Source organism: Vigna angularis, chromosome 2 (genome assembly GCF_016808095.1).
Source record: "Vigna angularis cultivar LongXiaoDou No.4 chromosome 2, ASM1680809v1, whole genome shotgun sequence".
Taxonomy (NCBI): Eukaryota; Viridiplantae; Streptophyta; class Magnoliopsida; order Fabales; family Fabaceae; genus Vigna; species Vigna angularis.
Genome location: NC_068971.1, coordinates 44,167,902 through 44,190,019, shown reverse-complemented (window position 1 = coordinate 44,190,019; position 22,118 = coordinate 44,167,902). Strand labels below are relative to the sequence as shown.

At 31.1% G+C, this 22,118-nt stretch overlaps 3 protein-coding genes and 1 long non-coding RNA gene across 7 annotated transcripts; all 4 read left to right on the top strand.

The window, feature by feature from the left end:
• The first annotated feature begins 3,074 nt into the window (after positions 1-3,074).
• On the top strand, positions 3,075-5,113 carry LOC108322411 (heavy metal-associated isoprenylated plant protein 6). Its single transcript, XM_017554485.2, has 5 exons — positions 3,075-3,201; positions 3,288-3,435; positions 3,550-3,791; positions 3,982-4,060; positions 4,248-5,113. Exons 1-5 carry the CDS (start codon positions 3,193-3,195, stop codon positions 4,793-4,795), a joined length of 1,026 nt encoding a protein of 341 aa, XP_017409974.1. The 5' UTR covers positions 3,075-3,192; the 3' UTR covers positions 4,796-5,113.
• A 7,361-nt stretch (positions 5,114-12,474) lies between these two features.
• LOC128195397 (uncharacterized) lies at positions 12,475-13,761 on the top strand. Its single transcript, XR_008246840.1, has 2 exons — positions 12,475-12,840; positions 13,407-13,761. It is a non-coding gene; the product is annotated as an uncharacterized LOC128195397 (long non-coding RNA).
• Positions 13,762-14,564: 803 nt separating this feature from the next.
• LOC108322390 (auxin-responsive protein SAUR71) lies at positions 14,565-15,417 on the top strand. The gene has a single exon (XM_017554464.2). The coding sequence runs from the start codon at positions 14,955-14,957 to the stop codon at positions 15,312-15,314; it is 360 nt and encodes a 119-aa protein (XP_017409953.1). The 5' UTR covers positions 14,565-14,954; the 3' UTR covers positions 15,315-15,417.
• Positions 15,418-18,177: 2,760 nt separating this feature from the next.
• Positions 18,178-21,273, top strand: LOC128193314 (uncharacterized). 4 transcript variants are annotated; one of them, XR_008246837.1, is made up of 4 exons: positions 18,178-18,541; positions 18,686-18,781; positions 19,096-19,326; positions 20,874-21,273. XR_008246837.1 is itself a non-coding variant. In XM_052872721.1 (4 exons), the coding sequence occupies exons 3-4, from the start codon at positions 19,175-19,177 to the stop codon at positions 21,115-21,117; spliced, it is 396 nt and encodes a 131-aa protein (XP_052728681.1). In that variant the 5' UTR covers positions 18,584-18,602; positions 18,697-18,781; positions 19,096-19,174; the 3' UTR covers positions 21,118-21,273. The 4 variants fall into 4 exon arrangements, 1 of the variants encoding a protein (XP_052728681.1); XM_052872721.1 differs by lacking the exon at positions 18,178-18,541 and adding an exon at positions 18,584-18,602 and having other exon boundaries at positions 18,697-18,781; XR_008246838.1 differs by lacking the exon at positions 19,096-19,326.
• Positions 21,274-22,118: the final 845 nt, after the last annotated feature.

Genomic DNA, 22,118 nt, shown 5'->3' with positions numbered 1-22,118 from the left:
GACCAAATCCCTAGTTGAGTTAGTTTAGACAATACTAAAACAAAACGGGTTATATTTGACAAAGTCTAGTTCAATCAAAAACATAAAAAAATAATAATGTCAAACTAAAATGAATTCATTCCACATGAGGTTAGGTATTAAAATCCAAGTTAAACTAAATCAATCTCAACTCCGATAAACTCAAATTAAGAAAATCAAAAAACAAATTAAAATTTATGAAAATTTTCAAATTTTCACTTTCCAAATAGATTTTGAAAACTTTTGAAGTACAAATTTTTAAAATATAATTTTAAATAATTAAATCAGTTTAATGAAATTTTATAATTTTAATTTTCTTTTAATTACATTATTTAAACAACTCGTTTTATTAAAAAAACAAAAATTAAATTCATCAGATAAATGCTCTCTTAAACTGTCACATCTAAACACGCTATAAAATATAAATTCTTATCAATTATAAAAATATAATACATTTTAGGTTATAGATATATAATAAATAAACATTTTTGCATGATTAATTAATTGTGTAGTTTATTTTAAAATAACTTGAGTGACTGTATTTATATTCTTCTTGGAGAGGAAGGAGAAGCTTTTTTTTTTCTAGTGAATTTAAAAGATTTTCTTACAAGAAAATAGTGACTGTAATAGTGTGAATTATTTTTGTAATGTTCAAATTGTCGTTCTTGCATGTGAACATCACCTTTGCGAGGCTAATGGGTGGAAGTTTCATTTGAAGGTTGCATTTGAAAAGCAAGCACATACTTTATTTTCATGTCCATCACAAATGTATATAATTGAGGCTTTTGCGATGATATTCTGAGAAGTTGACACTCCGCGTTTTGTGTTTGGAATGAGACTTCTTAGTATTTGATGGATCATTTTCCATTCTTCTTTAACCCACCCATCGGACAACAAGGGAAGAAAAGGTAGGAAAATTTAAAATAGATTTCTGACCCTTGAAAAAATGAAAAAGAAGTAAAAAATCATTAAAAAAACAGTAATGAGTATTTCGTTTGATATTTTAAATTCGAATAATCATGTATTTGTGAGTTGTACACGACATACAATATTGTATGAATAATTATATACGACATTAATGATAACGAAATGAAAACAAGCTCATACAAGGCCATGTGTTTCTGTCATTTCTCACTCCTACTGTTAAATTTATCAATATGAATGAAGATTCTCGCAATAAATTAAATTGAAAATAGTTATTTTCAAAAGTTTTATTTTGAAAAATCTACCATTATTTTTAAAAATAGGCTGAACTAAATATCGACATCGCTGGTCCGAAAAAGAAATATAATAGTCGAAAGATTTGTATATGAAATGATAACGACAAATCATCTCTTCCATATATTCTCCATTGAATCATTTTTCACCTGTTATCCAAATGTCATATTCATTTACCATATTCGCAGACACTTTAAGATGGGTTGTTGCTTATTAGGCTCAGTGCTGGCAAAAATCTGTGCACATATCTAATAAATATTTATTTATTTTAAGCCAGAAAAATGCATTTTTTAAGAAAATATAGCAATAATATTTAAATTAAGAAAACAGTGCCAGAAACAATGGACTTAAATATAAAATATCTAACTTATATTATATATATGGACTTGCGTTTGACCTTATCTTCCTTCGGCTGATAAGAATGAGAAAGACTTTATCCCAACAATGTTAACATTTTATTATTTTGTCAGTAAATAATTAATGATATTTTAAAAAAGAAACTTTATGCACTTGCCAATCATGTAAAAAAGTCTCGTGAAAACAACATATATTTTGTTATGAAAGATGATTTATAATCAGAGACGAGGTAGTATGTTTGAATTGGAATTAATAAAAATAAATTATATTAATTTAGTAGTGTGAAATTAATTCTGTTTACTTGTATTTTTATTTAAGGAATTATACTGAAGAAAATATTAACCTAACATATTTTACACGTAACGTGAGTATTTCCTTTATTAAAATATATATAGTAATTTAGTCAGAAACTATTATGCGAAACCAGTACGTTAGTTTTACCATAATTATTAAATTAAAATATTATACAAAAGATGATTTCTTAATGGTGGACGTCTGAGTTTTTTCCAGTAAGAGTGGATAATCATTAAACCGATTTACCTTTTCTTCAAGGGATTGAACTCGTTTACTATTTTATATATCAAACAAAATATTGTTCAATATATCCTGTTCAGAGGCTTAAAAGCATAACAAATATTTAAAATTTTCTCCATTAGTGTAATAAATAAGGAATTTGACTGTATCTTCTATAATGGTCTTATTCATATAAAAAATATTATTGTATTTTGAAAAATATTAATACGTTCAGAATATTGTCAAGGCATTTCGAGAATTGTAGAGGCCATGTGTGCCTGAATATTCTCTGAACAATGATATTTACACAATACACCAAGACTGACGTGCAAACCCGGAATAAATTAAGGTGGAAAAGAGAAAGGCGGGAGAAAAATATATATAAAAAAAGTGAAACTTACCTTAAAAAACAGATTTATTATACTTTTTATATTTATTAATTAATATATTTCCTTTTTCACCATGTATATAAAAATGAAGCATCGTTTGGGTAATTTGGAAAGAGACGGAACTGGGAAAAGTGTGATCCTTTATTGGGGGAAAGCCCACGGGCCTGACCTTTATTAATTGGGTGCTCTGCTCCACACACCTCACCGTGTACCTCTCTGTTTTCAAAATCTGTGTTCTGTGTCAAACCCAACGGTTATTTTTCACATTCATTGGTTTCTTTCTACGGCTTGGCTTCTCAAAAGGTTACACGCTTTTTCCTGCCAGGGTAAATCAGTCACTTTCCCATCAAGTCAGCGTCCGGTCAAATTTTCAATTTTCTCCAAAACTACACGCGCCAACATCGGATTTTAAATAAAGGTTTTCTCTCCACGTGGCATATTTTCATATCCCTTCAAAACACCAACAAGTAAATAAATACACAAAAACAAGAAATTAATATATCATTCCATTGTCATGTTAATATCATGGTTCGCATACATACATACATACGACATCATGCAACTCCATACATAAGTGTGACTCATTCTCAGTCTCTTGACTCTTCTTTTCTTTATAAGCACAAGAGCATTCCTTCTATATTTTTTCCTCAAAGGCACATTTCACTCGACAATAGACTCTGTTCCTTAAAACACACACATGGGAGAGGTTAGTTCTAATTTCTTCCTCCTAATTTCTCGAATCTCGTTCACTGCTTCAGTTGTCGCTGATTGTTTTTTTTTTGTGCGTGGCAGAAAAAAGAGAAGGCGAAGAATGAGGCCGGTAATACGCCTGACTCGGGAGGAAAGCAAAACGACGTACTCGCCCCTGTCGTTTTGAGACTCGAAATGCATTGCGAGGGATGCGTAAAAAAGATCAAACGCGCCGTTCGCAATTTCGACGGTATTACTCCCATTATTCAGATCTTGATCGAGCGTTTTCCCTTTTCCGTTTATCCATTGAATTAACTAATAATGAGATTAAAACACTAACATTCACAGTCTGTTGCGGATGCAGGTGTGGAAGACGTTAAGGCTGATCTACAAGGTAACAAGTTAACGGTTTTTGGGAAGATCGACTCTGCCGTAGTGCGAGATAAACTAGCGGACAAGACTAGGAAGAAGGTAGAAATTATTTCTCCTCAACCGAAGAAAGATTCCGGCGCCGCCAGTAAACCACCGGAGAAAAAGGTGGAAGAGAAAAAAGCTGAAGAGAAGAAACCGGCAGATAAGAAAACCGAAGAAAAAACCCCGAAACAGGTGCGTTGTTTCCATTCTTTTTTTCTCGCCTTCAGCAATACGGTTAGCGAAGCGTTGACGAAACCGAAAGTTAATTTCATTGCAATTGAATCATTATTTTACTATTCAACCGTTTGGTTTAGAGATTATTTCATTAATTAGCGTGAGTTGTTCAATTGTGGGTGGTATTCATTGTTTTCTATTGGTCCAGAGCACGGTGGTGTTGAAGGTCCGATTGCACTGTGACGGTTGCATTCAGAAAATTCGAAAGATTATTCTCAAGATCAAAGGTTAGGCGTGCGAATATTTTGGCCGACATTTATAATTAACGAAATTATTATGAGTTATATTAGGTATTGTATATTAGGATGATGAAACCGGATCCCACAATATAAAATTATAACGTACGTGGTATTTTTATTTTTTAATAACCGGCATTATGAACAGTTAATAAATAAGGCGACGTGGTTTGTGCAGGGGTTGAATCGGTTAAAATAGAGGGAGGGAAAGACTTGGTGACGGTAAGTGGCACAGTGGAGTTGAAGGAATTGGTAGCGTATCTGAACGAGAAGCTGAAGCGGAACGTTGAGGTGGTCCCGCTGAAGAAAGAGGGTGAAAAGAAGGGGAAGGAGAAGGAGAAGGGGAAGGAGAAGGGGAAGGAGAAGAAAGAAGGTGGCGGTGGTGCTAAGAAAGATAGTGGAGAAAAAGAAGAGGGTGTACCGAAGGTTGAGGTTAACAAAATGGAGCACTACGGGCACGTTTACCCACCTCCTCCTATGTACTGGTACGACGGATATGCACCAGGTCAAAGTAGTACTAGTGGTGGTGGTGGCGGCTACACGGTGGGGGTTCATTCAGGGTATGATGGTAATTACGGGAATTACCATGACCAATACCATAATGGGTATGGGAACCAAGGGTACATGGTACAGCAACCACCCCAACCCCCGTTCTACTTGAACCCTTATCATCCTCCACCGCAGATGTTCAGTGATGAGAACCCCAATGCTTGTTTCGTGATGTGAGCCGTCGTTTCTCAGTATTTTATGATGTATAGACTATAAAACTACGTGCAGGCTGTAAATAATACAATTTTATATACAAATTCAAAATGAGGTTTATGTTATCTTTTGATAAGATTACATCATCATGATGAATAGTGTGATGTAGCGATTTGGTACGGCCGGCTAACTGGAGAATCCGGTCAGATAATTTTGTTTAAAAGTTTGAGTTCTAGATAGGCTGAGTAGTTCTTGTTTGTTCTGTTTTTTTTTATTAAGAAAAATTATTATGCGAACTAATGTACAAATCAATTCCAGCAACTTTTGAAGTTATCGATGATACATTTTAGATTTTGTCAAAGCTGGTATTTCTGGTAAGTATATGGTTTGGCTCCATATGTTTGTGTCTAGGTGGAAATACGTCATTGTATATGTGTTGGAGGGAATCTTTATTTGTTGGATTGTTACCTAATTTTGCTGTTAGTTCGTAATTCTGTCATATTATGATTACAAAGTCTAAGATCGAATCTAATCGTTGTGCCTCGTTCTTCTACTACATTTCTATCCTTTCGTCAATTAATGCGTTTATGTGGTGATGTCACGTTCTAAATGGTTAATTTCGTTGACCATAGGTATTCATATATTTTATTTAGAAATTTCATTTCTTATTTTGATTTATACAATATTTTAAAGGTAAAAATATTACTGTGAACAAAATTTATTTGAGATAATGTACATAGATATCGTGCAATATGTTTCTAAAATTATTAAATGTTGAAAGATAAAAATTACAAAAGTGGCAAGACTATAAAATCACAATTTGACTGCACTACCCCTTTTTCCGTTACGAAGAGAAATAAATGTATTAAAATAGAAAATAAGTAATTTAAGAAAAATATATAAGATATTAAACCGAATATTTAGTTGTTTGATAATATAAAAATAAAATATTTTTTAAATCATGTAATTAGATCAATTTAATAGAAATTATTTAGACAGATATATAAATAAAAATAGACAGAAAGATAGTCTGTCATTTTTTCTTCTGTAGATATACACAATATTAATTATTTTCCGCTCCACTCTCCCCAGGGTTTTGGAAAATCTCTTTTAAATAATTTTTTAAGATTTTAATGCGGTTGAATAACTTGTACATTTTATTCAAATAGGTGAACTACGACACAACATCAACATTACATTAGTTTTTGTCATTTTTTGTCACATAAATGAAAGAGTTATATAGATAGTTTCTTGCACGAAAAATATTACATTGAATCCATATTTGTTGAGTAAGATTAACAATTGATTCGTGATTTATGTGAAAACAATGTCAACCAAGCAAATTCCTTTTCTGTGCATCTATCTAACTCCTATCTTGAGCATTATAACTTACTATTAGATTTTTCAAAATAATAACTCCTTTCTTATTGTTTCAAACAAAAACTCTTTCAATATTTTCATGATCTATTAACCACCCAAAACACGCACTTTGACATTTTGTTACTTTAACCTTGTAAAGCAGTCACCACCAACCATCCACGTACTACGTTAGAAAGAATCACAGTGACCGTATCAACCATTATTTCAAACCTGGACATATTTGAGTGCCAGGATTAGGTTTTTGTCCATTTCTCTTGTCACAGCGTAAACATTCTCTTTGGAAATAGGGGTGGTTAGTGTGAAGGTTCCACGAAGTTGCATCTTGTCACTACCACCACCGTGCAACCATGGCGTTTCTCCCCGACAGTACAACACGTAAGCTTTCATCTCTCACTTCACCTTTCACGTTTTCAAATTAAAATAAATTAAATTACAATTCATAACGTCCAATTCCACCGACGGTGACTCATGCCAACGAAGAACCAGTGAATCAGTTGCGTTCCTTTTTTTAGTGGCAAAATGAGCTAAGAGATTAAGACTATAGAAGTTGATTAATTATGTTTGTGATGGTAATTAAGCCACATAGGAGTCTCTGCTGGATACTGTTCGACATGACCTAATCCATTAGGTCAATATAATTGCACATAAAACATTTATATACGGTGAAGAAAAGATTTAACGTGCAACTGCATATTTTCGCGTGTTAGGCAGGTTGGATTTGAAAAAAATGTAATTTTTTTAATGCGGATTAGTTTTCAATCCGACTTATTTAGAATCCGGCTCATCCAAGTTTCCGTGGTGAGCGGCTCAACAACACAACTAATTTAATTTAATTATTAATTATTTATTATTTTGTGTTTCAATATTATTAGTTAGCATTTTTTAATTATATTGTAGACGAGGATAAAAAAGAAAAATATTATAGATTTATCTGTTCAAGACTTTAATATTATAAATGGACAAGTGATACAAAAATTATCAATGTTAAAACCTTATTTGTTCGCCTTTGTTTGGTTTTGGATTATGCTTGGATTGTATATGATACTTTTTTTTAATTGTCTTTGAAGTTTAACATAATTTTAGAGTGAAATTTATTTAGATTTGAATTAAAAAAATTATAATTTTTTATTTTTAAAAAAAATTATAATTAAACTCGTTTAACCCACTAACCCGTAGTGAGTCGAGCCGGGTTCGAATTTTTTCAATTCGCTAATAACTGAGGCGGGTTGGGTTGATTCACTAAGTGCCCAACCCGTGGTAGGTCGGACCGGATCGAGTCGGGTTACCCGTTTTGACAGCTCTAATTTTAGGTATCAAATCTTTCGTCCACTTGATTTCAATTAATTTATATAGATTTCATTATTAACCATGGATATTTATTTATATTTTTAAATCTATTTTCTTCTTAATTATGTTTAATAATATTTTTTCGTAGAAAATATGTAATTTAAAAAATATTATTTAATATCTCTAATAATATATACATATGTTTATATATGTTCTAGCCAAATAAAAATAATTAATCTGGTTCTTATAATCTGATAACATATATTAATAATTAAATAAATCGTGTAACTGTTAGTCAATTTGATGTTTAGTATAAGTAAAACACTTCATATAAACATACATTTAGTTAACGAACCATATTCATTCAATTTATATTACTTCAAATTTAGAAGTTTATATAAATATAATTATATCCGAGATTATTTTAATAAAAACAAAAATTTGCAATTTATTTATTTTTTCTAACATAATATAACTTAATGAATCCAAATCAAACGTCTATATGTTATCATGAAATATTAATTGTCAAATTACATTTTTTCTTTATCACAAATAAAATAATCAAAGCTATGATCATTTGTACACAAAAGTATATATTATACTAACTTTAAATTCATAAATACATATATAATAGAAAAACAAAGTCTCAACTTCTAAACTTGTTAACTTTTAGAATATACATAATTTCATAATATCTATTTGAAAATAAAATACTGATGTTGCACATAAATTTTCATTTGGAATATACATTAACATTATTATGTTGCATTGTATGTAAAATATATAATAAAAATGCGATCCATAAAATAAAATATTATACTCTACATTTGTGTATAAAAAACTAAATATTAGCAAATTTTTCCCGAATTCTATAATTTGTATTTACCTTTATACATAAATTATTTTCATAATATTTTTGATAAAACTACAAACTGCAAATCAACTAACAATAACTATACAAAATTCATATTATTATTTAAATTGAACAAAACAAAACAACCATTAAAACAATTTCATAACAACATACAAATGCATATATATTTTTTATCTTTAGCGAATAAGTATACACATAAATAAAGAAAACAACAATAGCATTTTTTAAATCAGTTTAACTCCTAAACAAATAATAAGCTTTATCTAATCAAAACACAAATATATAATATAATCTAAATAAAACTACTAAAAAAATGTCATAAGAAAAATAACATATTTTTACCACAAGTTCTTGAATAAAAAACATCATAGGTAAAACTTAAATCTAATACCTACCCTCTAATAGAAAACTTTTAATTATGCATGAACACAAGCTATATATTGGATTCTAAAGTCCATGTTTTTCTTTTAACCACAAATGTTACTTTAGTTTTGTTAGTGAAAAGTTGAATCTACATATTCTTCCATTATTTCTCTTAAACACTTCAAACCAATCTTAAATCTATTAAATATCAGTAGAAAAAGTTGAACTTATAATTCTTTTTATTGATCATTTCAACTTTTACCACTAGGTTAATCTTATAACTTTTTATGATGTTTTTTTGTTTCGGTCAAAAACACTTTAAATTTGTATATGATTTTTTTTATACTTTTGTAGTAGAGTGCAGTGAGTTTTGAGTTAAATTTTTGCTTTGGAGAGTAAGAATGTGTATAAAGTAAAAAAAAAAACATGAAAATAATATATTTGTTTGTATAAATTTACATTATGTAATTATTATCATACAATGGTCATGATTTTTCTCTAATTTTTTAGATTTTCATGTTATAATGATAATGTATCTTGTATTTATTTATTTCTCATTTTATTGGGGATTTTTTGGAGTAAAAAGTGTAAATTGACAGCGTTTTTTCTAATAGCATTATATTTTAAAAATCACACAAAAATAAATTAACTGAATATATGATGTCAACGTTTTTAAATCATGTAAAATCAGCTTTGACGGTCCTAGATATATTTCCAAACACACTATAAGAAAATAAATTTCTGAAGATAATGTAATTCTGACCAGTCATAATACTTATTTTCTTCGAGGGAAAAGAAAATAAAACGTAGTACAAGTACTTTTCTTATGTTATGCATACGTAAGTACATACGAATATTATAGCATATTCTTTTCAACGATATTATATTTTAATGCCTCGTCGTGTGTTCTTGTTAATAATTTATCTTATCCACCCAAAAGAATAATAAGAACCTTTCCTTTTCCGTTTTATATAATAATGTATGAGAATTCTAATGACATTACAGAGGTTATAACATGTTTAAAGCATAAAATATTTTGTACCTATCCACATACATGCAAATTTCTTATACACTGTTCATGACTTTTTTATTTTCTGGATGATTGTTTTGTAAAATTGCATCAGGAATTTTTAGGTGAAGTGGCTCACTATTTGTTTCATTGATCTGAATTCCTAACATTTAAAAAAAGAAAGGATGGTGGATTAGGTGATGAAGACACATCATAGACATTCATTGTACAGAATACGAGGCAAGGTTGTTGCTGAAAAGGTGACACGTGGATTTGTACAACTTGTCCGGTTTCGAGGATGAACTAGTTTACGATAAGTGAAGACCCTGTTAAAGGAGATTTTGGCAACAACATTTTGGTGAAATACAAGATACGAAATGAGACCGTACTGAGAAGTGAGAATGAAGAGGAAGGTGAGTCACGAGTGAGGTCCCAATTATGACTCACTCTTGATTGTGACACCAAGGACTATGTCGGTTATGATCATGTTGCTCATTTCAAACGTTGACACAAACATCCATACATCATAGATCATGTCTGTCATTCCTATGATTATTACAATAATACTGGGAATTTCAGATTTTAAAAGGGTTTGGAATGTTCTGGATGAATAGGTCAAGAGTTTAGAAGCTGAAGGTTTTAGTTAATTTATTATTTAATTATTTATCTTAATTTAGTTAAGCCTGGCCATCATGGGACAAGATTTGGATTTGGTGGGTCCATTCCAAGTCATCGACACGTGTCGCAGTGCTGGAGTTTGAATCTGCACGCGATAGTGGGTTTCCTCTCTTGCACGTCTCTTATCCATGTCCTTCTGATTTTCATCGTATGTAATTTTTTAAAATATTTTAAGTTATGATGGTTGGTTAAAAATTTAATAATGGAGACGGATAAGAAATGAATTTTAAATTAATTAAATCTTATAAAATTGATTTATTGTAAATTGAGATTTATTATTAGTTAATGTGGATTTTCAATATATTAGTTTTATATTTTTTAAGGCAACACATTTTTCCAAAACACCCAAAAGTCTGAATTCTTAAAATACACGTACATTGATTCAGTTTAAAATCATTCGACCTAACTTTGGTCGCAATTTGATGTTACAGTAAATTTTGCCCAACTTGTGGGCACGGCTTTGTTTTTGAGGTGAAAATACGAACTTTTGAGATGAAAAAGTATAATGGATTATTTCAAATTTTGACTTTTAGAGGTTGATGAGAATACGAATTGAAATCCCAAACTTTTTTATTTTCATTTCCCACTGTCTGAATTTTAAACTATTTTTGACGAAGAAGAATTGTATATTGGGTTGAATTGGGTACATAATGGGTAGTGCACTAAGAATGACGATATGAATACGTATACGTAGAAGAAGGGGAAGAGGAAAACCTTCTAGGTTTTAAAAATATGAGAAATATAATAAAATGCCTATTAAATAGTTAAAAAAATCAAATAAAATAAAACTCTCTCTACATTAGTCAAATATATATGTTGAAGAGGCACCTGCATAGTCATTCATCCTGTATCTTTCCATGCAATCAATCCTGTATCGTATCCGACATACAGAAAACTCATTATGCCTTTTTGAATGCACATTATGCAATAATGGCAAAAAGTGTTTCCCAATTTCCGAACAAGACATTTTAAAAAACATTTCAGATAAGGTATTTACGGCAAAAATATTAGAATGTGTTATTCTAATAATATTTCGCCATTCTAGATATATTAAATGAAAGAAAAGAGCTGAACTTGGATAACAAATAAGTGGGTAATGGGTATTTTCAAATAATATCAAACATATTATAATAGATTACGCATTTATCTTTCAAAATAACCATTCCAAATAATGATAAAATATATCTTGAAATGTACATTCTAATAAATACCATTTACCTAATTCTAGAAACATATTCCTAAAACAATATATTTCCAAATTTGTAAACTGAATCCTAGACACTTCAAAAAAGAGAAGGCACAATTGAAAATTTGAAAAGTATGGAGGTGCAGGAAGTAAAGTTTGGGTGGAGAAAGAAGAAGCCTTTATTTTTATATTAAGCTCCTTTTGATGCAATTTCACATTTATAGTACTGGGCTACAGAATTGGTTTTGTTGACTATTTGCACCTTGTCAATAGTGGCGAATAAGATATGACACAGATACCACAGTTGAAAGCCCAATACAAGTTGGGCGAGGATGAGATTGTTTATTTTCAGGTCATTTCTTCCCCTACTTCTATAATTTCAGCATGTATCCCAATAAATTTGTGTTTCGGATATATAATTTAACCTAATCTTATTATGATACCAAACAGGCCTAGTAATAAAAAAAAAAAATACTAACCAACCTATATAAGTTTTTTTTTTCTGGAGTCTCATTCTAAACGTAGAATATGATTTTTTTTATTCAAATTCATTATATAACTTACTATTTACACGAAGCTTACGACTACTACTTGAAACATAGAGTTTGTATTTTGAATTTTGAATAATAATGCAATCCATTCCATTACAGTTCTGGCCTGTCCCATACCTTGCAAAAACCTATAAAAAGTGTAACATTTATATGGCTGTAATATAAATACAGGATAGGAAAGTACTATTTTGAACAAATTTTTCTATACACTTTACATTTATTATTTTATTCTTTAATTTCTTTTTGTATATTTATCTAATAATTTGTTTTTAATACTAGATGTACTACTTTATAATCTATTTTTAGGAGTCTAGGAGTTTTTAAGTATTAAAAAAATTAACTAAAAAATTGTAAAGTGTGTAAAAATTTGTGAAGTTAGAAAATAATATTACCTGTATGTTTACAAATAAAAAGTAAAAAACTGGAAGGATAAGAGTATTATTTTTCACCAGATAATTGGAATGAAGGTTTGACATCCCTGCAACTTCCAACCACCAGTACAGTAGGTTTGACATCCCTACAACTCTGCAATTGAATTCAACAAAATTAATAACATGATCTGTAATTAAATATTACGCAACTATGTTGGTGGTGTGGGCAGACTCTCCGATTTCCATAATCATCACACTCCTTCTCTTCTTCCTCTTGCGATTTGCTATTTTTTTCCTCTTTCTGCTACTGCTCTTCTTTCTCTGCGCCGAACTTGTTCACCTCATATTCCACTAATTCTCATTCAAAATGGTGAGTTCAATCTTCTTAATTTATTGTTTTGGTTCTTTCATAAAGCTACACTGCATAGGGCACCTGTACGTACCCTCTTGTACCACATACCATCAAAATACTTTTGCCCCCCTCATGTACGGCTACATATGTACCTGAGATCGTGTTTTGCCACGTGCCCTGTCCACTTCTATTTATACACACCCATACAATTTCCACATCTCTCACCTTCTCGATGCGGGGCTCTGAAATAACTTAAGTCGTTACCTCTTCCTTTGCAATTATTATTTTTCCTGTTCTGTGTTCGGGTGGGGGATGTTGGTGGTAGGTTACGGTTACTATCACGCAGGTGTTAGTTAAGAAACAAAATTAATTATCAAGCACGTTCCATCACTTCTTCTATGAAAGGTTATTTTTACTTGTCTCTCTCTTTTGTCTCCTTGAATTTGGGGTAAAATTAACTCCAGGAGTTAAGTTTTGAGTTTAATGCATACCATCTTTCTGGTTAGAGAGATTGGATTCCTGTTTTGGTGTCTATTACTTTAGAAACTGTTTCTGATCAGAGAGATGTTTTAACACAATTACAGGAATTTCTAGTAGCTAGCAGCAGGAGGCACATTTCCCATTACTCGTGATGATGATGGAGGACTTCAGGGGCCTTCTTTTAATGGACAGTAAGGGTTGAAATTTTCTGTTGAAATAAACAATGTCTGGCCTTTCCTAAACACGCTTTGGTGCAAGTTAAAAGTGTGTTTTGGAACTTCTTTAGAAATACTCTTAACTTTGTATCCAAACTGATTAAATATTAGATTTGCCAAGAATTCTTTATTCTGCTTCCAAAAGTGCTCAGGTTGAGATGAATCATACAGTAGTACATGTTGATGTATTGAAACAAACACTATTCACAACATAATTTGAATAGAACTTTTTCTTTTCTGCTGATTTAATTCTTCAAAGCTTTTATGCTGTTACTTGTAGGGTCCTCCGGGTAAAATAAAAAAGGGGATTACTTTGTAATACAATTCAAATGCTAGTTTGTCTGCATATGTTTGTAAAATAAATTTTCCGAAGAATTTACTACACTGAAATTCTCCTTGGACTGCTTACCCAAAGAGCCATATGCAACTTGGTAGAACATACCTGTGATACATGTGCATGTGATCGATGCATAAGAAAGTATATGTGAGTGAAAAAGATGAAATGGTGTCCATATAAAATACACATTAACTTATAGGTAGCGATAATTTTCAACTTACTCTTTCCTATAGTCGAGGACATTCTTGCCCAAGGTAAAGAATAAAAGTAATGCGTAATGCAAGGCAAGAAACACGTTTTTCTCTACCCCATATTAATAATTGCTCTCTTCATTTAAGCATGCAATGAAAATGTGCTTGGTCACGTCCTTGGTCAATGCTGAGTTTCAACTCTTTATCGTACGAGAATAAATCATATGCATTCAAGTTGCAGTTTCCTGCATATGGTTGTAGTTGTACTTAAAAACAACGAGTTCTACGATATCCAAAACTACTTTTGAAATTCAAAATCAATGATTCATAATAAATACGTTACGATGTTTGTTTTGACTCATCCCATTGGCGGTATCCACCAAAAGCTATATATATATACTCTTGTTTCCACTTAAAATCGTGATTTTTGAACCTTGATTACGTGTGTATGGAGCGTGCGTCCAAATATGCAGTATCTATGACCAAAGTTTTTATAGTGATAATGGTTCTTGTGAGAGTTTTAAAGATGGTGTTAGGTTCCTTCGTGTGTGAAGTGAGAGGCCCCCTAAACCCTTACTGAATGAAGGGAAGTTGAAATGGTATTGTACCTTTTGCCCAGTCTTCCTTGCGTATGTTTTTTTTCTTCTTTGCGTGTAGTGAGTTGAAAGAAGATGCATCTAAGGATGGGGCTAACTCGGTATCCAAAATGAGGGGAGCAGTGACATTAATTAACCTCCAACGAAAGCTCACATGTCATTGTCCCCACCCCAATGCAATTATGAACTCCAATTCCATTGTCACCTGACACTCATCTTTTGGCCACACATGCGACTATATATATTCCTGCGTTGCATGTAAGAACTTCCAAAAAAACTTGTTCTGGTTATTACTATTTGTTCCTGTCTGGGCATGGGTAAAACATGTACAACTTGTTCTTGGGGACTGTGGATGGGAGGGGTTGGAGTACTGGTGCATGTGATGAGGAAACTACAAACCTCTTTCTCACGTTCAAAAGGGGTGAAGCAGGGCCATTTTGTGGTGATTGCAACTCGAGGGTGGAAGCCTGAGAGATTCTTCATTGAATTGGGGTATTTAGATCACCCTGACTTTGTGAAGTTGTTAGAGCAAGCTGAAGAAGAGTTTGGGTTCTCTCAGGTGGGAGCACTTGCAATCCCTTGCCAACCTGATGAACTCAAGAGAATCATTGGAAGGGAAAATAATAGGAACAAGGGCATTACCTGTTGGGTTAAAGGGATTACACTTGCATGAGATCACACTTCCCTTGTAATTTTCTGTTCCTGTCGTTATCACTTTCCTTGTAATAATGTTGTCGCCATATATATATATGAAATGCAGTTTGAAGTTTGCTAAATGAAAACACATTCTCATGCACAAATCTCAAACAAATATTTTATCTCATTGAGTTAAATTTTAGTTATGTTTAAAGTAACTTTTATCCAAAAACATTCTTAATATAATAATCGGATTACTTTTGTTTTTATCTTCCGTTTCACTTTTAATTTATAAAACGAACAGTTTCTCTTTAATTTCTTTTCTGCTGTTAAAATTATGTTATAAAAAATAAAAAATGTTGAAAGTTCGTCGACTAAAAAATAGACTAATTTATAAAATTTGAACGGAGTAAACCTTTTAATATAAACTATTTTTTGTAAAGTTAAATCAAGTTTATGGATATATTATTTCACCTATCGAACCGATATCAAACCGTCCATTTACATGACTAAAAATAATATCAGTACAAACGAATTTTATTATAAGTTGAATTGAAGTAAAGTTCACTCCTTAAAAAACATTTTTCATGCTTATGTTTGTCAGGTGGAAGACCTAAGAACATTCATTAGTCAGATTTATGTTTGGCAGGTAGAAGAAGGCCATATTACCGTCTGGTTATCTTATTAGTGTTGTGTCGTTGGGAATGGACATTTTTTTTTTTTTCAATAAAGCAAGACATTTTGAGCATGGAGTACCTACTGAATCACATGTATATTTCACAAACGAGTTCTTATGTGATATACAAGGAAGGGCATTAATCTTGAAAAAGAAAAAGAAAAACTTGGGCAGATTGGCATGGGGAGCGGATCTTCTTGAAATTGTGAAGATGCTGCCATCCCTCCAAAAACTTTTTAAATTCTGTGAGAATGTATAAGAATGAAATTAGATAAAATTTTAAATTTTTTTTATAAAAAAACTTTATTTGATGTTAATAAATAATAAAACATAAAATTAAATATAACAAATAAAAAAAATTGTTAAGATTTTTTTCTCTATTGATTTACTTATTTTCTTATGTTTACCTTTTATTCTTATGTTCTTTTTGTTTCTAAATAATAAAAAAAAAGATAAACATAGACTTATTATTCTGTTATCACTTTTTACGTTTTATTCCATTACGAAGAAAAAAAGTAATTTTTTTTTTCCACTTTATACTAAAATGTTAGTTTGATATTTTCATTTTCTCATGAGTCTTTTATATATAATAAATTTTTATAAACATAAAATAAAAAAATAATTACTATATGTTTTTTTCATAATTTGATTTAAATTATGGCTTGATTTTGATAGTTTATTTTTTATTTTCAAATATGTTTTCTAATAAGTATATTTATGCAAAATAAAAAAAATTATTTTTTAAAATTAATAAAAGAAAAACTACTTATGAAAATGAAAAAAAAATACACAAATTCAATTTTTTATCCATTATTAAGGATGATGTTAATGATCTAACTATTTTTGTATTAATAATAATAATAATAATTAAATATATAAATTTTGAGTACATTATTCGTTTTCAACATTATTGTTCAATATCCGCTGATCGATATTTTCCCCTAAATGAATCGTTATAACATTTTTAAATCTAGCCTTAACTTTTACTAACTTCTACTTATGACTTCATTTAAAATACAGATTAAACTAATATGGTCTTTACAACCAAAAGATTACACGCTACAAATAGCTATTTCCAAACTTGCTTGTATTTCCTCTCTTTTATAAGAACTGTTGTAAATTTTGTGAATACTTAAGGCCTTGTGAATAAGTGTGTGTATATATATATATATAGTTGTGAAGTTACAAACACCATTTTTTCCCATGGAGTTACGTACTGAGAAGGAGAAAGCAAAATTGATGGCATGATGAAGATGATCGAGGCTGGTTCTTGGATATACAATACGGAAAGAAGGTATGCTATATATCTTGTTTTCTGATACAAATTCATTTGATCCCTTTTGAATCTAGAGATCTTTTTCTTACAAAATAGTATTATTTTTGTTCATTTTGTTTAGTAATATTGCATATCCATACACATGTTGAAATGGGGAGGCTTTTCAACCTTTTTCTTTCTTAATAGAGGGACAAGACAATGATCTTTTTTCCTTGTAGATCTTTGTTCTCTAGTTGAAAAGATCCACACATCTTATATTATAAATCTTGTTATAATCAGCTCTTATAAATCTCTCACTTAAGCTTTGTCGGTGACTTAATTTTGTTTGTTGAAGAGTCCAAAGATCAGGTATGTGTTATGAAACAAACATCGAAGACTTTTGTGAGAGTTCTTCATCCAAAATAATCGCGGATAAAATAAATATGAAGTGACAAATTAGAGAGATCATTTCCTCTAACATTGGCTACCAATGCATCGTGGATTTGGAGAAACACCTTTGGGTTTCCATCTACCATGAAAGCTTAATAAAAACACCTTCATTGCCATAATGGAAAAGATTAACCAAAGACTTGATAAATAGTAAGTTATATCTATGGCTAGCAGAGTTACTCTCATCAAATATGTTCTCCCACTAGTGGAAAAATAGTATATTATGACTAACCTATTATAACTGGTAAAAATAATCCATCATAATAGGTTGATCGGTGGCAAACTTATAATAAAAGTTAAACATATTATAACGTAATTTTGTAAATCAGTTATAATATGAAACGCGGTGGCAAACTTGTAAATAAGTTTAAAACATATTATAACGTAGTTATGAAAACCAGTCATAATATAAAATGCGGTGGCAAATTTGTAAATAAGTTTAAATCTTATTATTACAGAGTTATGGACACCTTAAATCTTTTTTAATGTATTATAACTTATTTTTAGAAACCAGTTGTAATATCCCAATCTGATTTTCACTTTTTCCCCCTAATTTCTCTTCCCTCTCTTCCTCGCTTTCGTTCCCCGTAATACACCACTACCATTCTTCCTCTCTTCTTCACTCTACATCATCCGCTGTTCACTCAACCATTCACTCAACCATTCACTCTCCATCAGTCGTTCATTCGCTGCCTTACGAGAGCGTTTCTCTCGTCTCCATTATCGAAAGGCTCTCGTTGCCTCTCCATCATCGAAGGCTCTTGCTGCCTCTCCATCATCGAAGGCTCTTGCTGCCTCTCCATCATCGAAGGCTCTTGCTGCCTCTCCATCATCGAAGGCTCTTGCTGCCTCTCCATCATCTCGTTGAACCACAGTTCAAGCAGTAAGCACTCTCCTTTACCTCTCTGCCTTTTCACCTACATCTTTCACCCTCAACTGCTAGGGTTTCTTCGAATCTTCATCTTCTCACCTTTTTACCAATTGTTTTGACTTTTCCTACATTTTTCATTGAAATCGGTTCCCTCAGTGTTTGTCTAGGTAGGCTTTGAGATGATTGATGCAATTGCTGAGTCGTAGGGGATTCCTATGAACACTGCCCATTCCAAAGCCATTTTCGGAAAAGGTTTGCTTGTTCCCTTTCTTAGATATTTCTATTTTCTATTTCTCTCTCTATGTTTATTGTATTCATGAATTAGTAAGGAAACAGGATGTGCTGATTTTTTTCTCTCTGTTAACCATTTGAGATTTAACTTTAGCTTGTCACTTGCCACTCTCAAAAATTTATTGACCACGAGTTCCTTTAATCGCTTAAGCTTATAGTCTACTTTGAAGGGTAGCTTTTCTAATATGCACATTGAAATTTACTCTTATTGGTTGGAATTTTTGTGAAGTTATATGTACTATTGAAAGTATTTAAGTTTAATATTACAACCACAGGGATAGGAAAATCTCGAAATTGACAATGACTGCTAAAGGAATACCAGTATTTTCGGCAGTTTAAGCTCTGACAGAGTGGATGGTGTTTAGCTCCCTTAGATTCTTGGGAGGCTTTGCAGCTGCCCTGATTGATGATCCTCTGTGGGTCATGAACACTGTCCCTATTGAGGCCGAGTTCAACACCCTCGGTGTCATATATGAACGTGGATTGATTGGAACCTACCAAAACTGGTATGCCTTTCTTCCATAATAGTAAATTAGTAGAGGGACTCATTCTAGGAAAAGTAGAACATAGTTGGGGTAGAAAGTAGCTTTCTCATTGACTAATTAGATTAGAAGCATATCTCACTTTAGCTTAATTTCTGTTCATCACTGCTAAATGCTTAAACACAACTCAAGTGGTACCAACTTTTGTCCTTTACCATAGACAGGGCACTGTTATACAGATACACTTGTTTAGCTCCCTTAGTTTCTTCTCATTTGAATATTGGGTGTTTAGAAGAGCTTATACTGAGCAAGTGGCACCAAAAAGAATTAATGTTATTTACAAATCCTTGGTGATAGAATGTATATTATTCCGTGTGTAGAAAGTGAAGAATATCATCATATATATGTATACTCGTGTTGATTATAGATGTGAGGATAAGGAAATAAGGGAAATAAAAGCGCGTCCACAAGATTCTGCAGATAATATATGCCAAACAAACCCTTCTGGGACTTTCTTTCTGTCCTCAAAGCTGATATTAATTTCTGCTTTTTTTGTAAGATCCATTCACGAGGTGTTGCGTCAAAGAATTCATTAGATGCCATCGTGTTTCTTAACATTAAATTCTATGGAAGCACTTTTATTTATAACAAACACCAAACTTCATTGATAATTCATATATGTATATATCATATGGGTTCTATTAAAGCAAGTCATTGTAGTTTGAAACACTTGGAGCACAGGTAGACTAAAACTTGTCACTTTCTTTTATTCCCCTTTCAACCCATTTCCTGTCCCGAAAATATATATGCAAGTTTTATATGCTTTCTTATTGAATCTGTATTTAATCTTATATATAAAGTTGCTTTGACTTCATGTTTGAATCCTGTTATTGAATTCTTTGAAAAAAGACATTGATGATTTATGGTCTCAACGTTTTGAGGACATAAATTTTTCTTAAGAAATTTTCTTTTGTTGTAACTTAGTGATTTTAAGGAATTGGATTTAGTTGGTCAATTTCTTATGAATTTCACCACTTTAATGCATTACACATTTTTGCTCATGCATTACAGAACCTATCAAAACATAACCATTAATTAAGATATTTGTAAGTGTCATGGTTTGGAATACTCATTAATCTACTCATCCCAATAGCTCCAGCAGGAACAGATATTTCTGACTATCTGTCATATTTTTCTTCAATTTTATAGGAAACAGAGTGAGTCAAATTTTAAAAATTAATTAAATTAATATATGTTTTATATTATTATTTGGAAAGTTATACATTATCATTATTTTTATATATTACGTATCTTATCAAGAAAGTGTTCTTAATAAAGTTGCTTACTACAAACACAACATGTTTCAGAATCTGACTATTACTTACCTCAGAGGCCTCGAGGCCTCAAAACTTTACACTTTTGGTGCATGAATTATATCATTTTTATAATATTGGTAATAGTTTGCGTCTATGGAGTATTCAATGTGCCACTTTTTCTGCTTCAATTGACCACTTTAATTGTTGTTTTGGTGTATTCAATTAAATTTCATTTTCAATTTTTTGTTAAAACAGGTTTATGGTTGATCCATCTACACCTACACGACCACAAAGTGAGGACCAAAGTCAATCGTCTACCCAACCCAAGTGTAGACGAGCGACTAGGCTAAAAGACTTGACTGTTAGTCGTAATGTTGATCAGAAATTGCCCATTCAATTTGATATGAGTACAGGAAAAGTTATTGGAGACAACCGTGCAAGATTCACTAGCTTTGTGGCCTTACTTGGTAGAAGTATTGTTAGTATTCTTACTTGGTAGAAACTTGGCTACACTTAAATAGTATATGTACATTAATGTAATATTTGGATTTAATATATAGTTTCATGTATAAATGATGTATTAAATATTAGACTATTTAACTTTTGAAATGAATTCTATTTTGTTAGTTTCAATAAATTTGTTTATTTAAAGCTATATTTATTATAAATGGATTGGATGAGATGATAATACAGGAATATTATTATAATTTCATTGGATGGTCAAATGTAATAATCAATTTTTTTTTAAAAAAACATTTATTATAACGTACTAAGCAATGTATGATATGGTACGTTGATCACATATTATAACGTACAATAATATGTACGTAATAATATATAACATATTATAACGTACAAAATCTTCTACGTTATAATATCTTCCACTTATTACAACGGACAAACGAAAGATTTGTTATAATAAACTGTGTATATTATAACGTACTTCTAAAACTACGTTATAATATGTTGAACATACTATAACGTAAATTTTTGTTACGTTATAAAATGCGCAGACTTATTATATCGCTCAGAACTATGTCCCCAGTAACTACGATATAAAAGATCATTTTTGTACGTTATAAAAAGTCATTTTTCCTCTAGTGTCCAGCTTGCACGATGCAAACTATGTTATTCCACCTCTGTGTACAATGCTATTGACCAGAAGTGTTAATCCCTTGTTTGGAGAGACAAAGCTGAAGCTAGAAAAGTGCACATGATCTCCTCCAGGGAGATATGTGAATGTAAAGATTCATCGTGTTTGAGCTAAAGAGTATAGTTTTACGAAAAAAGGCCATGGGAGTTAGAGTGAAAATTGGTGACTAAAATTACTGATGAATTTATTTTTAGTCGATAAAATATTTTAAATAATTTCATGAATTTTTGTAGTGAAATACACCGATACAATGAGACAAACCTTGATCCATATACTTTTTACATCGTCGTCCATTCTATTCTATTTGCACCCTTTTTAGACCAAAAATAATGATTTTTTTCATTGTC